The sequence below is a fragment of the Gavia stellata genome, chromosome 1 (genome assembly GCF_030936135.1).
Source record: "Gavia stellata isolate bGavSte3 chromosome 1, bGavSte3.hap2, whole genome shotgun sequence".
NCBI lineage: Eukaryota > Metazoa > Chordata > Aves > Gaviiformes > Gaviidae > Gavia > Gavia stellata.
This window is the reverse complement of record NC_082594.1, coordinates 15261278-15275035: the sequence shown is the minus strand read 5'-3', so window position 1 is coordinate 15275035 and position 13758 is coordinate 15261278. Positions and strand designations below refer to the sequence as shown.

General features: G+C 43.7%; 1 protein-coding gene across 1 annotated transcript in view; it reads left to right on the top strand.

Annotated features, from left to right (window-relative positions):
- Positions 1-6172: 6172 nt before the first annotated feature.
- Positions 6173-13758, top strand: part of TRPC6 (transient receptor potential cation channel subfamily C member 6) — a 109765-nt gene continuing 102179 nt past the window's right edge. The window contains exon 1 of the mRNA XM_059817646.1: positions 6173-6315. Coding sequence (XP_059673629.1) covers positions 6173-6315 — 143 coding nt within the window. The remainder of the gene's footprint in view (positions 6316-13758) is intronic.

The following is a 13758-nucleotide window of genomic DNA, read 5'->3' as shown; positions in this document are numbered from 1 at the left end:
TTCTGCATGGATTCTTTTGCAGCTTTCATTGCCATGGTACCCAAGTGACTGCTAGCAGTGCATTAAGCAATGTGCCTGTCACTCGTCAGTCGAGTTCATTCTGTCTCTCATCCTTTCCCCTGTACAGGGAATAGGAGCTCTCAGTTTCTGTTTTTCACCTTTCTGAGTGAAATATCTCAGTCACCATACTTGACTGAGTGAATGATGATGGAATAGTTTGTAACTTGCTGTCAATAATAAAACCAATTAAGCCATCTCTAAACTAACACTTCCATTTCACACTAAATACGTCAGGTCTTTTTATCTGAGAAGACAGATGTATTTTCAGATTATGTAATAAAAAGGTGCACATAAGGGAAATATTGAGCAGGGAAATATTGCAATTTTTGTATCATTAGTCAGGGTTACAGATTTTTTATTTCAAAAAACCGAGAGGTTAATATATGTACAAGTCAGATAAAGACTCAGAAAAAATAACTCTTTTGTCTAGTTCTGTATTCACTGATTTAAAATATATATCTGGACGGGAAAGACTGCAGTGAAGATCTGATAACTTTTTCTAGAACACGTACAGCAATTTCATTGTAATTTGATTTGCAATTTAAATTTTTAATGAAACACTTAATAAATATCAATAATGGGTAATTCATTAAAAAATAGCATATGTTGTTTATCTTTGCAACAGAAACACCAAGTCATTAGCAAAGCCAGAAGAATGTATAAATTTCATTTTGATGTTGGAAAGACCTGCAAGAAGTGTAATGAATAGTTAAAGTCACACTCTCTGATAGGAATCTCTTTTCTTGTCTCTCACAGAAGGAAAGGACTACTCCTTGCTTCTGCATCTCAGCATCTTCCCATCCAAAGTAATTCTCTGTAACCTCACCAGCTTTCAGATAGTTACAGAATGGATCATCACCCCTAGACTATTACTCAAAGAAGGAAACAGACGCAAGTTCACTCCTATATCCTGAACCGTTCAGACACAAATGAATCCAAAGGACCATAACTGCAACAGGACACACCACCTTTGGACAGGGTTTCCATCATCTTCTGACTCTTGGTACATCCACTGACATCAGAAGGTGTGCACTTACCTAACCTCTAGTAGAAGTATGGCCCACTCCCATAGTGCTGCGTGTCAATGGAGACTAGACACTTGCTACAGTATGTTGAAAGAGACTTTTTTTCCTAAAATCAGGTTGTAAAGATTCAGTTTCATCTCAGCATCTTTTTCTCTTTCAAGGATACTGAACATTTTTTGTTCCTATGACTTGATCTGCCCAATGTTTCTGAAAATCACACAACTGTTTAACTTAGCAAGTCTTACCAGTCCTTGATGAAGTGAAACAAATCTGCACCATACTGAGCTGGTTTCCTAGAGGTAATTTGTACTTGAAAAGCACGTAGGGACAGAAGAGCATAGACATTTTATTTATCACGGCAGTGAATACAAAAAGACAATATAAATACAAGGGTTTTTTTCGCTGTTCCCAAGATAATAGGTAATTTCTCTGTTCTAGAGAAAATGTATTGTCCAGTGCCTATTCAGTTGTCTCTCTGTAAAGATGGAACTTGAGGGCACTCATAAGTCTATGGGGCCTGATGGCATCCACCCAAGGGTGCTGAGGGAGCTGGCGGAGGAGCTTGCCAAGCTGCTCTCCATCATTTATCAACAGTCCTGGTCAACGGGGGAGGTCCCGGATGACTGGAGGCTTGCCAACGTGACGCCCATCTACAAGAAGGGTCGGAAGGAGGATCCGGGGAACTACAGGCCTGTCAGCCTGACCTCGGTACCGGGGAAGGTTATGGAGAGGCTCATCTCGAGGGCGCTCACGGGACACGTGCAGGATAACCAAGGGATCAGGCCAAGCCAGCACGGGTTCATGAAAGGCAGGTCCTGCTTGACCAACCTGATCTCCTTCTATGACCAGGTGACCTGCCTAGTGGATGGGGGAAAGGCTGTTGATGTTGTCTACCTGGACTTCAGCAAAGCCTTTGACACTGTCTCCCACAGTATTCTCCTAGAGAAGCTGGCGGCCCGTGGTTTAGACAGGTACACTCTTCGCTGGGTAAAAAACTGGCTGGATGGCCGAGCCCAGAGAGTTGTGGTGAATGGGGTGAAATCCAGCTGGCGGCCGGTCACAAGCGGAGTCCCCCAGGGCTCAGTTTTGGGACCGGTCTTGTTTAATGTCTTTATTGATGATCTGGATGAGGGGATAGAGTGCACCCTCAGCAAGTTTGCAGACGACACCAAACTGGGAGGGAGTGTTGATCTGCTGGAGGGTAGGAAGGCTCTGCAGAGGGATCTGGACAGGCTGGATCGATGGGCTGAGGCCAACCGGATGAAGTTCAATAAGGCCAAGTGCCGGGTTCTACACTTCGGCCACAACAACCCCGTGCAACGCTACAGGCTTGGGGATGAGTGGCTGGAAAGCTCCCCCGCAGAAAAGGACCTGGGGGTGTTGATCGACAGCCGGCTGAATATGAGCCAGCAGTGTGCCCAGGTGGCCAAGAAGGCCAACGGCATCCTGGCTTGTATCAGAAATGGTGTGGCCAGCAGGAGTAGGGAGGTGATCATGCCTCTGTACTCGGCTCTGGTGAGGCCGCACCTCGAATACTGTGTTCAGTTTTGGGCCCCTCACTACAAGAAGGACATGGAGGTGCTGGAGCGTGTCCAGAGAAGGGCGACGAAGCTGGTGAGGGGTCTGGAACACAAGTCTTATGAGGAGCGGCTGAGGGAGCTGGGGTTGTTCAGCCTGGAGAAGAGGAGGCTGAGGGGAGACCTCATCGCTCTCTACAATTACCTGAAAGGGGGTTGCCGAGAGGTGGGTGTTGGTCTCTTCTCCCAAGTGACGAGTGACAGGACTAGAGGAAATGGCCTCAAGTTGCGCCAGGGGAGGTTCAGGCTAGATATTAGGAAAAAGTTCTTTACCGAGAGAGTAGTGAAACATTGGAATAGGCTGCCCAGGGAGGTGGTAGAGTCACCCTCCCTGGAGGTATTCAAGGAGCGTGTGGATGTGGCATTGTGGGATGTGGCTTGATGGGCATGGAGCTGTGTGGTGTTGGGTGGGTTGGTTTTTGGTGTGTTGTGGTTTGTTGTTGTTGTGTGGTGTGGTTTGTTTGGTTTTTTTTGGTGGTGGTTTTTTTTTTTTTTTTTCCCCCCCAGGTTGGACTTGATGATCTTACAGGTCTTTTCCAACCTTAGTGATTCTGTGATTCTGTGTGATTCTGTGATTCCTTTTTACAGTTCATTTTGATAGCAGTGCTATAAAACACTAAGGGCCAAAACAACTAATCTGTATCACAGAAGTAAAGACTATGACCATCATATGCTGTTAATCTGAAATCATCAAAAAGCTTGTACTGAGATGACCAGGAACTGGAAGAGCTCACAATGCTACCACGTTGCTGAGCAATCAAATACTCAGAAGCAGCTGTTTGTGGTTAACTTTCAGTAAGCAGTCGCTAAAAACACTGATGTAGGTTTCCCTGTCAAAGTTGGTTGATGTTCTCACGGTATATCAGTTCTACAGCATGCACAAATAAAAACACCATATTGTTTTATTTCACGTTTCATTAGTACCACTGTTGCAATATGATCTGAAAGAAATCTTGTGGAAGATTTGGGATCGATGAGAAAAGTGAGAGTGCCTGGGGTGATACCAGAGCTTACAAGACTGAAATGAGAATGAAGACCAAGGAAGCCTTGGGATCTAGGAAGGGAAGCACCTGAGAAAATGACAAATGTCACCTGGAAGCTGAGCGAGATGCACAAGTATCATGGGGAGGATGGGAAATAATCCTAGGGGCATTCAAACAATAAGTAGAAGATTGAAGGAAGCAGCAGAAGAAAACAGAGGAAGTGGCTGAGCAGGCTCTGAAATCAAAGAATCTGATAACCCATCAGTAAAGAAGGATGGTACTAGTTTTAAAAAAGAAGTCAATATACCAGAGGGTGAGCAAGAAGGAACAGAGGGAAAAAAAAACCCAGACCTAGAAGAGAGGATTTGAGACAGCAGTCTAGTATCAAATAGAGCACTTGAAATAAAATGGAGAAATAAAAAGTATCTGCAAATATTTTGGGAATACACAGAAAAGACTAAGTGGAGAAGCACCGTATCTTCATAACAGAGTAGGACAAGTGAAAAGAAACACTTATGCACAAGAGCAGTGGAACACATTGTAATTCCCCCCGTCACAGAGTACTCTGTTACTGGCAAACAATTTTCTTACAATAAAAATGTGAGGTATTATCAACAGCATATTTCTCTAATGCAAAGCCTGCACATAACTTTATAGTATCTGTTTTTGTAGTAATGTGAAATAAGAATTAGCATGAGAACTATAAAATACCCATGGTAACGTTGCTACTAAACCTCCTATTTAAAATAAAATGTTCTTTAACAGAAAAATGTTTTGCAAAGAAAGGAAGATTTCTAAAACCCATTAGAATCTAATTTTAAGAGCCATAACTATGAGGACAAAAGAAATTTCAGAAACTTTGAGCAACTGTGGAATTACCTTTGACTGCAGGTATTTCTGAACCTCATCGAAAGACCACGTGAATACTGTCGTAGCTTCAGTGAGCTGTGGATCTCTTCATATATCTCCTCCTCTTGCAGTTCAGTAGGTGAAAGGAATCTCGGTGGCTGAGGCAGTCATTAAACCCACGGTCTGGCAAAGGCTGGTGGAGAGCACGGGCAATCCCAGCCTGCCTGCGCGCTCACTAAAGGATTGTGCTGGGGTTTGCCCGGTTAGTTTTTCCGCATATCACCAGATCAGGGGAAGGTGTGCATGCCTGAAGAGTAAAAGGCTATGCACTATGCAAATACAAACCCTGGCAATAGTTTCAATATGTGAACACGGCCGGGGATGAGGGAGGGTTTTTATTTGGATGTACTCATTTTAGCTGTACATTTATAACATTTTGTTAAACATATTCCCTTATGAAATAGTAAGCCTATTTTCTTGAATGATGTGAAGGATGTCTATAGGTCATATGCCATTTCTTCAGTGCCTTACATTTTTTCCTAGAAAAGTCTGTACTTACTTTACTATTTTTAAGCTATTACAGTCTACATAAGTAGAATAAGAACACCACCAAAGTGCTACCAGTGAAGCAGAACTGAGAACACAAGCAGACTGAGTTTCGCTGAAGTGTTATTACTGCAAAAGTATTGCTTTTTTTGCTAAGAAAGATGGTATTTTGCCCCTGCTCGTATCTGAAATTACTAGCCGTGATAAAAACAAGCTCTGCTGTCAAACAGACGAACAGCGTTTGTAAAAGGACACAAGCACGGCACACGCTCTATTTCCAAGCTAAAATAAAGGAAGACCTGCTCCTGCTTCCTAAGAGCGGGAGCCAACCGCCAGCTGCACGCTCGCAGTCCTGCCAGATCCCTCGGGGAGAGTTTTGCGTGATTTTTTTCAGCTCAGCGTGGGCTATGTCTTATACAAAGCGGTTGAAGGTGAGCACTGTCCCTGCCGAGGCTGTCTTCAGAATATTACCCCTCTCCTGGGGGCTGTTTTGGAGCACAGGTGCGCACACCTCTACTCAGAAGGCCGCACCGTGCAAGCGCAGGTGAGGCGGTGTCACCGCGGCGGGCGAGTCACCGGGGCGGCCGCTGAGCGCCAGCTCCGCTCTGGCGGGCACTGCGCACCCGGCGGCGGGAGCCGGGGCGGCGCAGCATCGGCTCGGAGCCGGCGGGACCGGGCGGGAGGCGGAGGGGGCGGCGGGACGGCGAGGGCGGCGCGGAGGGCGCACCGCAGCCCCTCAGGGGCGGCGAGCGGAGCCCGTTACCCTCCCACCTCCCGCCCCTTCCCGCCGGCCGGGGACAGCCGCGCCAGCTGACGCGCCGCAAACTTTACTGCCCCCGTGCCGAGCTGCGCCTCGCCTCCGGCGCGGCGGGCGGCGGCGGCGGCACCGCTTAGACATAGTATCCCCTCGGCGGGGCGCGGAGAGAGCCGGCGCGCGGAGCTGCGCGGCGCTGCCCTGCCCTGCCCTGCCCTCGCTCCGCCGGGGGACGCGGCGCCGTGAGGAGGCAGAGCCGCGGTGCCGCTCTCCGCCGGTGCAGTGCCGCTCTCCGCCGCTTCCGCGCCGGTTCCGCGCTGCTTCCGCGGCGCCCTGAGGGAACCGCTGCGCGTCCAGGTGCCTCAGCCGCGGGACACCATGAGCCAGGCGCAGCCCTACGCCCCGCGGAAGAGCAGCTCTCCAGCGGCCGGCGCCCGGCGGAACGACAGCCAGGACTACCTGCTGCTCGATGCGGAGCCGTGCGAGGAGAGCGCCCTGCCGCCCTATGCCTTCTACCCCGTGTGAGTCCCGCCGGCCGGGCCCGGGGGACCCTCCCTCCCTGTCTCCCTCCCTCCCTGTCTGCCTCCCTCCGCGGGCGCGGAGCGGGCCGGGGCGCCGGGCTGTGCGCTAACTCCCGCTGTCGGGGGGGAGGCGGCGGCGGGACAGGTGCTGGCGGGCGGGGGGGCGGGCGGCGCGGGGCCGCGCTGGCTGCCGCGGCGGGCGGGAGGGGCCGCTGCCCGCCCGCGGGCTCCGGCTGGGGCAGAGCCCGTGGCGGGACCCGTCGTGGGCAGCGGCGGTGGGGACGTGGGCGCCTTTCGTCGTCTTCCCGGTGGAGAAGCGGGGTGCTTGTGTTTGCGAAAGGCGGAGGAGCAGCAGTCGCACCCCCGTGCCCAGCTGGCAGAGGTCTCCTGCCCAGGCGCAGGCCGTGATACCGGCCCCGCTGTACGGGCGCGCAGGATAGCCTCAGTTTGCTGTGGAGAGCGGTGCGGGCGAGGTCGGTTTTACGTAAAACTAACGGTATCTAATGGGATTAATATAGTTACCGGAATTTTAACTCCTACGATTAGTTGCTCACATAGAGAGAGGGCACATTACAGGCATGTTCATAAAACCATAATCCTTTCATTACTGCATTTTGTCAAAATCGTGTAGCCTCGTGTAATTTCATTCTCCAAGTTTTGCCGGATAGTTACCATTTAAAGCATGGTGTAAGAACATATGCAATAAAAACTAAACAAAACATAAATTATAAAGGTTCCAGGAACCGCAGTTTTTAACATCCAGGTCAATTGACATTCAGTGTTGACAGTGTCCCTCTGGTTATGTGTTGTCAGCATGACGTCTATAATTACCACTTGTTAATGCTTCTGAGGAGAAGCTATCCCACAGAGGGGGAAAATTGGTATTAAACAACGTGAGATGAGTCCTGAAATCTCCGGTGATTACCAGATGATGTGTACTTGCTTTTGTACAAATTGTATTTTATTGCTTAACTTTTAATAATTGTTCCAGTTATCAAACTCTCTACTTTTTGCAGTTTTATCTATGAGTGACTTGCCAGCCACTTGCCAACTACCTGCATATAGGAAAGGAATAACAGCAACAAAACTGGCAACACTCACAGTATTTGATTGTTTATAAACTCAGCTAAAAACAACCGGAGTTTTCAGAATTCACTGCTGTATTACTATTCCTAAGTGTCTTTGTAGAGTACTAATTCAGCATGCTCATGTAGCTATCGCACATTGGACTTAAACCCCATCTCAAAATATGTGAATGCATCTGTCTAATGAATGCTTTCTGAAGAAAAAACTCATGATGGTTAGTTCAGAGATTGCTTCTGACTAGTAGATTTCAGCTTTGAACTAATATGGCAATTCTGAAGCTCCTTTGCTGTGTACTCATTCAGAATGGTTGTGCAGCTATGAGAAGATGTATTTTGCATAAGTGATTCAAAGCATCTCTTAAAACATAATTTACGAGGTCTGTGGGGTGCTGATACTTTCACTTCAGCAATATAAGCCTGTACTAGCGGCTCTTGGTCCAGCACACAAGTGTGGTGACGGCCTCTCATCATCTCACAGTGGCTTTAAGGAAAGCCTACATCCTAATCAAGTTGCTTTGTAGAACTAGGGTAGCACTAAATGCAGGAATTTATCTCCAATCATGTCATGTCAAGGCCTTAGGTGACTGATTCTGTGGTACAGGTAGGTCCAGGACCCTGGAGTCCCTCCCTGATGGAAGGTGTTTCCATCAGTCTTTGAGAAAATAGACAGAAGCTACCTGATAGGCGTGGCATGTATAAATTTGAGGAATGTGCCCCTTCTCAAATCTATGTAATCACTACTAAAAAGAGTGCTTTAGTGGCCAGTGCTTGTTTTTCACATGCACGTTAGGGGAAGCTGCCCTTTGGGGCTTCTCTGGATGTAGAAAGGCGCCACTTCACAGGCACCTGTAGACAATGGCTACAGGCAACCACTGCAAGGACTTCCTTGGCTGGCAGGGGTGAATGCAGTGAGTATAGGCTTCTCCAGGGTATGGTGATTACTAAGCACAAGTTTTGAATTTTCCTGCCTAAATTCCACCTATATCATGTTGTAGGTACATTTTTTAGATCTGTCTTTTCAGCCAGAAGTCATTAGTTTTACTAGTGGCCTTCATATGTCCAAGAACATAATCAGATGGCCCATGTTTAGGACATTACTGTTTATAATCTTTGTCATCTATGTGCAGTAAGAGTACTTCTCTCTGTTTTATTTGAAAATCCTCAAATGACCCGTATTTCCTGATGTTACTAAGGTAGAGAGTATTATATGAATCCTACCTTGTACCTGTAGAGTCATAAGGTCTCCGGAGATCCCGAGGATACCGCTGATGAAGGGCATGTATTACCCTGACAGATAAATTATGTAAAATCAGTATTTCACGTGCTGTGAATCTGCTTGAACTCAGCGTGCGTGCCTCATCAAGTCTGTCCATACATGGTTTGTCATTATTCTTTAGCTACTTCTCCAGAAATGTGGCAGCTCAGGGAGCTGGTCAAGCTGTCAAGTGCCATATTTTTTCTTCAAGTCCTTGTATGAATCTTTGGTGACCATTCGATTACGAGTCTAAACCATGGGGTCTGTGGATCTGTTCATTGAGATAGAGCTACGTGTCCCTTGAGATTGAATGGTATGTCCGCTCTTAAATGCAAACACAAGAAAATAAGCTTCCAGATTACATCAGTTGATGTATTAAAATTTTTTAACTAAAGCTACTTACATTTCATGGTATATCCATTTACTAAGGGTATTTTTTCCAAACTAAGTGGAAAATGATAGGCATCATTTGCACGTGCAGAAATGCCCCAAGAATATCTTGTGCGATGGTGATTAATGCAGAGTACAGATGTTGTCCAAAAGAAGCTGAAGTGTACCTCCTTTTAAACATTACTGAGAGGGTAACATGCTTACTGGTGTAATAGTGCATGTGACCGTCGCTTGAAAAGTAGTCTGATACCATGGAATGGTTTTCCTCAAGTGGCGATTTAGTGCTAATGCTGACATTATTGCGTGTGTTGTTTGTAGAACATGTTTTTCATGTGTTGTTTTGTGACTGCCTTTAAGTGGTCTAGTGGCTGGATAATAAAAAAAAAAAAAAACATTTTAAGAGAACTATTTCTTGTATTTGTAGCTAAAGCCCTAATCCATCAAACTACTACTTAAGTTCAGTGGTGTTACTCCTGAGCCTTGATATACAGTCCCTTTATAACAGCAAATAATTGTCTGTTTAATAAAAGGCATTGAGTTTGCCTTTTTTTTCCCCCCAAATGACTTTTCAGATGATTTATTAATTGTAAAATAGCATGGTCGCATTAAAAATCAGAATAATTGTCAGTGATCAACCCAGCTGCCTTGATGTTGGGTCACTGAGTTCAGCTGTGCTGATTAGGTTATTCTGTTATGTTTAGGCTGAGACAGTATAGTGTGCTTAAACATTAAATTACCTGTAAATTGGAAAAACATTTGAAATACTGACCTGTCAATGTTAACTGACCATGAGTAGCAAGAGACCTGGCAGACTTACTCTTATATTCGAGGCTTTGGGTTTCAGTACTTGGGCTTAACAATGTGCATCATATTGAATGAGTATGAATTCAGTGCCACTCTTTCTGAAGAACAGCTTTTTTGTGTCCGGGGTAGCTGCTACCTTTGTTCCAAACAAGACTTCAGCATGGTACCTTGGGCTCATCAGCCATGCCAAGTAGGGTCACACAGCCTTTTGGCAGTAAGTGGAGAGAAGACTCTTACCTTTGTTTGTGGTATGGTGCGAAACAAAATTCTAATGGGTTTTTGTGCTGAAAAATCTTGCTTTTCTTTTGAATTCAGAACTTTTGGTAGGAAAAACACACTTCAGGCTGTCTGCAGAATTTGTAATTAAATGGTTTCCAAAAGATGAGGCTACTTTTAAAGAATTTAATAATTTTATATTAGAAATTATATGCAAGTAAACACTTTCATTCTAATAGTCCTCTTCCATCTAGTCATCAAGTCTCACCCCTAATGTACCAAAAAATACATTGCTACATACATGTCAGAAGATTGCCTCCTGAAATACAAAAATATGGATACTTTTTTTTTTTCCCTCTTGTGCAAGTGTTTCATTGACAAAGAGCCTGGTTTTGTAGTTTAAAACAGGATGGAAAGTGCATTTTAAGGTCTAACCTCAAATCTGAGTTCTGATGTGCAGTGGGATTTGAAAATGATAGTACTTGTATGTAAACTTCCCTGCTGAAAAAATGTTATTGAAGAACAGATTGTCAGTGTACTAAGCTAGTGAGAATACACTAATTCAGTCAGACATCTGGTTATATTGCTTATTTATACTTTGAAATATTTTGCATCGTGAAAAATAAATATGTTTTTTTATACACGTGAGGAAGGATAATTATGCGTTAAAATGTCAGTTGTAAAGTAAATGAGGCACACAAATTATCAGATGAAAACAGGGGAAAAAAGGGTTCTGATGTGCGTAACTGCCTTGAGGCGTAGATTATTCCTCAGCTTTTGTGGTTTTCAGATCAAGTGTTCTTGGCACTATCAACCACAATACATACTTTAAAACTTTGTTAAATAATATGTTTAATAATTTCTTTCCTGCCTGCAATATAACAGTTTCTGCTATTGGCATAACATAATTTTTCTCTCCAGCCTCAACTATCTTGCTTGAAATGACCTGTAAAATTATCTTCCAGACTCTTCATTAGGCATAATCTCTTCAGGGAGTACTGTGCAATGTGGCAGCTGTGTTTCAGATTGCTAGTCTCTTTGCTGAGATGCTATATCCTCTGAAAATATGCTGCAATGGTTTTGTTGACAGCAAAAAGGTGGAAGCATTAGTATGGAGGGGTGTCATTTCCTTTTATAGCCTAGTGGATGGAACACTTTCCTATGAATTAGGACTAATGGATCTACTTCCTACTGGGCACAGGAAAAAAAAAAAATCATGTCTGGATTCTGGGTGACTAAATTTAATTCCTGAAGTCTTGGGTAAAAGAACATCACCATAATTACCAAGCCCCAGAAAATCCAGCTTTTAGTTCCCTCTGCTTTTGCTACAAGCATCTGGAAGCGAATGTTTCACTTTGAACTAAAGATACGCTTAATGTTGAGTTCTGCTTTTTTTTTCCTAAATACATTTTTTTTTTAACTGAATGAAGAATCACAAATGAATATTTCGTTTTAAATCAAAAGAAAATATATTTATTTTGATATTTCAGCCTGGCAGGTTAATTAGTAACAAAAAAATCAGTCATGTGGTCTGATATTTCCTGCCTCATCAGAAATGAGGAAAAAAGAAACCATAACCATGTTTTTTTGGGGTGAGACATTCAATGAAAGTTTCTTTTAAAAGAGCAGCAAAGCAGACCGACAGTATTTATTTCACCTTGGAGAGCTGAGGTCGGTTGCTAGTGAGTACTGCTCTAACTTACCCATGCAGCTCAGTCCATAAAGTGCATGATACTGGCCAGGGACAGGTGCTGGTTTGGTGGTCTTCAACATGCTCCATTCCGGCACATCCCTGGAGCAGACTCAGTGTTCTGTAGATGCAGTTTTCTATCAGATCATTTTATGTTTTGAAGCTGTTTGAAAAAACAGTGAGCTTATGCAGAAGCTGGTACACAGCCTGAAAATTACCTCTCAAAGGTGAATTGAACAACATATGTTTGTTTTTGGTGAAGACCTGCGGTATTTGTTGGGTTTAGTTGTTAGGCACTTTTGTATTCACTGCATATGCTCACTAATTTAACACTTTCTTTGTCACTAATTTAACACTTCCTTTGGTCAGCTACATTACCTGAATGGTTTCCTAGCTAATACTTCATAATCGATTTTGTTTGACCCATTGCAGTATTTTTGTAAGTTTATTTATACCCATTTTTAAGAAAAAGGTATATTGTGGATCACTCTTACGTAGTTACCGGACGAATGAAAGTCACCTCCCTGTGGGACATAATTGTATAAAACTGGAAGCTTTCCATGTAAATATAAGTAATTTGTTAAATTTGCATGAGAAAGGTGGAGTAGTGATTAAGAAATGTGTGGGATATATATGGCATACTTTTCACTATAAATGTTAATAACAAGTATGTTCTTTGTCAAACACCTTCCCAGCAGCATTTGCCACCACAAAAGCTGAAGGTTATAATAACTGGCTACTTGAAGAATTCCTGCCAACTATCAGTATCCCCAAATAAAGGTGACTCGTCATGGTGGGTCTAGCTCATCATGCTGTGTTCAGACCTTCCAGCTCTGCAGACATGAGCAAAACAAATTTTTGCAGTTAAACTGTGTTCATCAAATCCTTTATAACTTGGTTTCATACCTCAAACTGTGATGCAGTGCAAGGCAATGACTTAGCAAAGGGCTTCAATCTTAAAGTGCATAAAATGAGTCTTACATACATGTTTGCGCACATACTTGTGAGTGTAGACACTCGCACGCAGAACCTACTCAACAGGAGGTTTAAAGGATTTGCATTGATAAGCAGTATTTAAATATAAGTTTTGACAATTAAACGTGGACAAAAAGCTTAGTGATAATTAAATTACATGCAGTTTTCTCTGGAATGGATTAACATTTTTATCTTGCAGTAGAATGGTTATTACTTGTTTAGCAGTGACAACTTAAATGCATAATCAAGCATACTATTTTTAGTGAAATAGAAGTTATGGAATATAATGTGAAGATGACTAATTAAAGTCTGGGCTTATTTTCTGTATCCGTTTCTGTACAACTACATTTTTTCATACCATTAGTACCATTGGCAGCACAGCTTTATTGTCCCCCCCCAACCTAATACATCTAAATAAACATCTGTCAATATTAAAAAAAAAAAAGAAAAAGAAAAAGCAAGCTTTGGCACTAGGAATGAAATGTGAGACTGGGTACAAGAACCCCGAGTAAGTGGAGTAGAAGAGGAACTGCATATCAAGAATTGTCGTTTTAGGTGTGTTCTCAAAGCTACGTGGGAAGTGTGGATAGCTTGTTTTCTGCAAGAGTTGACTGTAATTTCCTTTTTTTTAAAAAAAGTTACTCATTTGAACAAAATGGCAGCGTTGTGGATGTGGATTTGCTGGGTGAAAGCTTTGTTGTGGATGAGCCACTTTCTTTTAATGTGGAAGAGTAGTGATGAAATAAAAATGACAAATAGTAATAATAATAGTAATCGTGAATCACTGAGAAGTAGATGTGACGCCCGCCTCTTCGCTCAAATATTCGTTCAGTAGTGCCCTTAGTCATACCACTGTTAATGTTCTCCCTCATACACCACTAATTAAAAACAAAACCAACCTTGCCCACTGCCAGCTCAGAAGAACGTGACTGGAGTTCTTTTTTGCCCTTAGGAGTTGATTAAATACTGATTTTGATGTCAGTATTTACCTTAGTGAAGAGATTAAAGACCTGAGGGTTTTGAAAAAT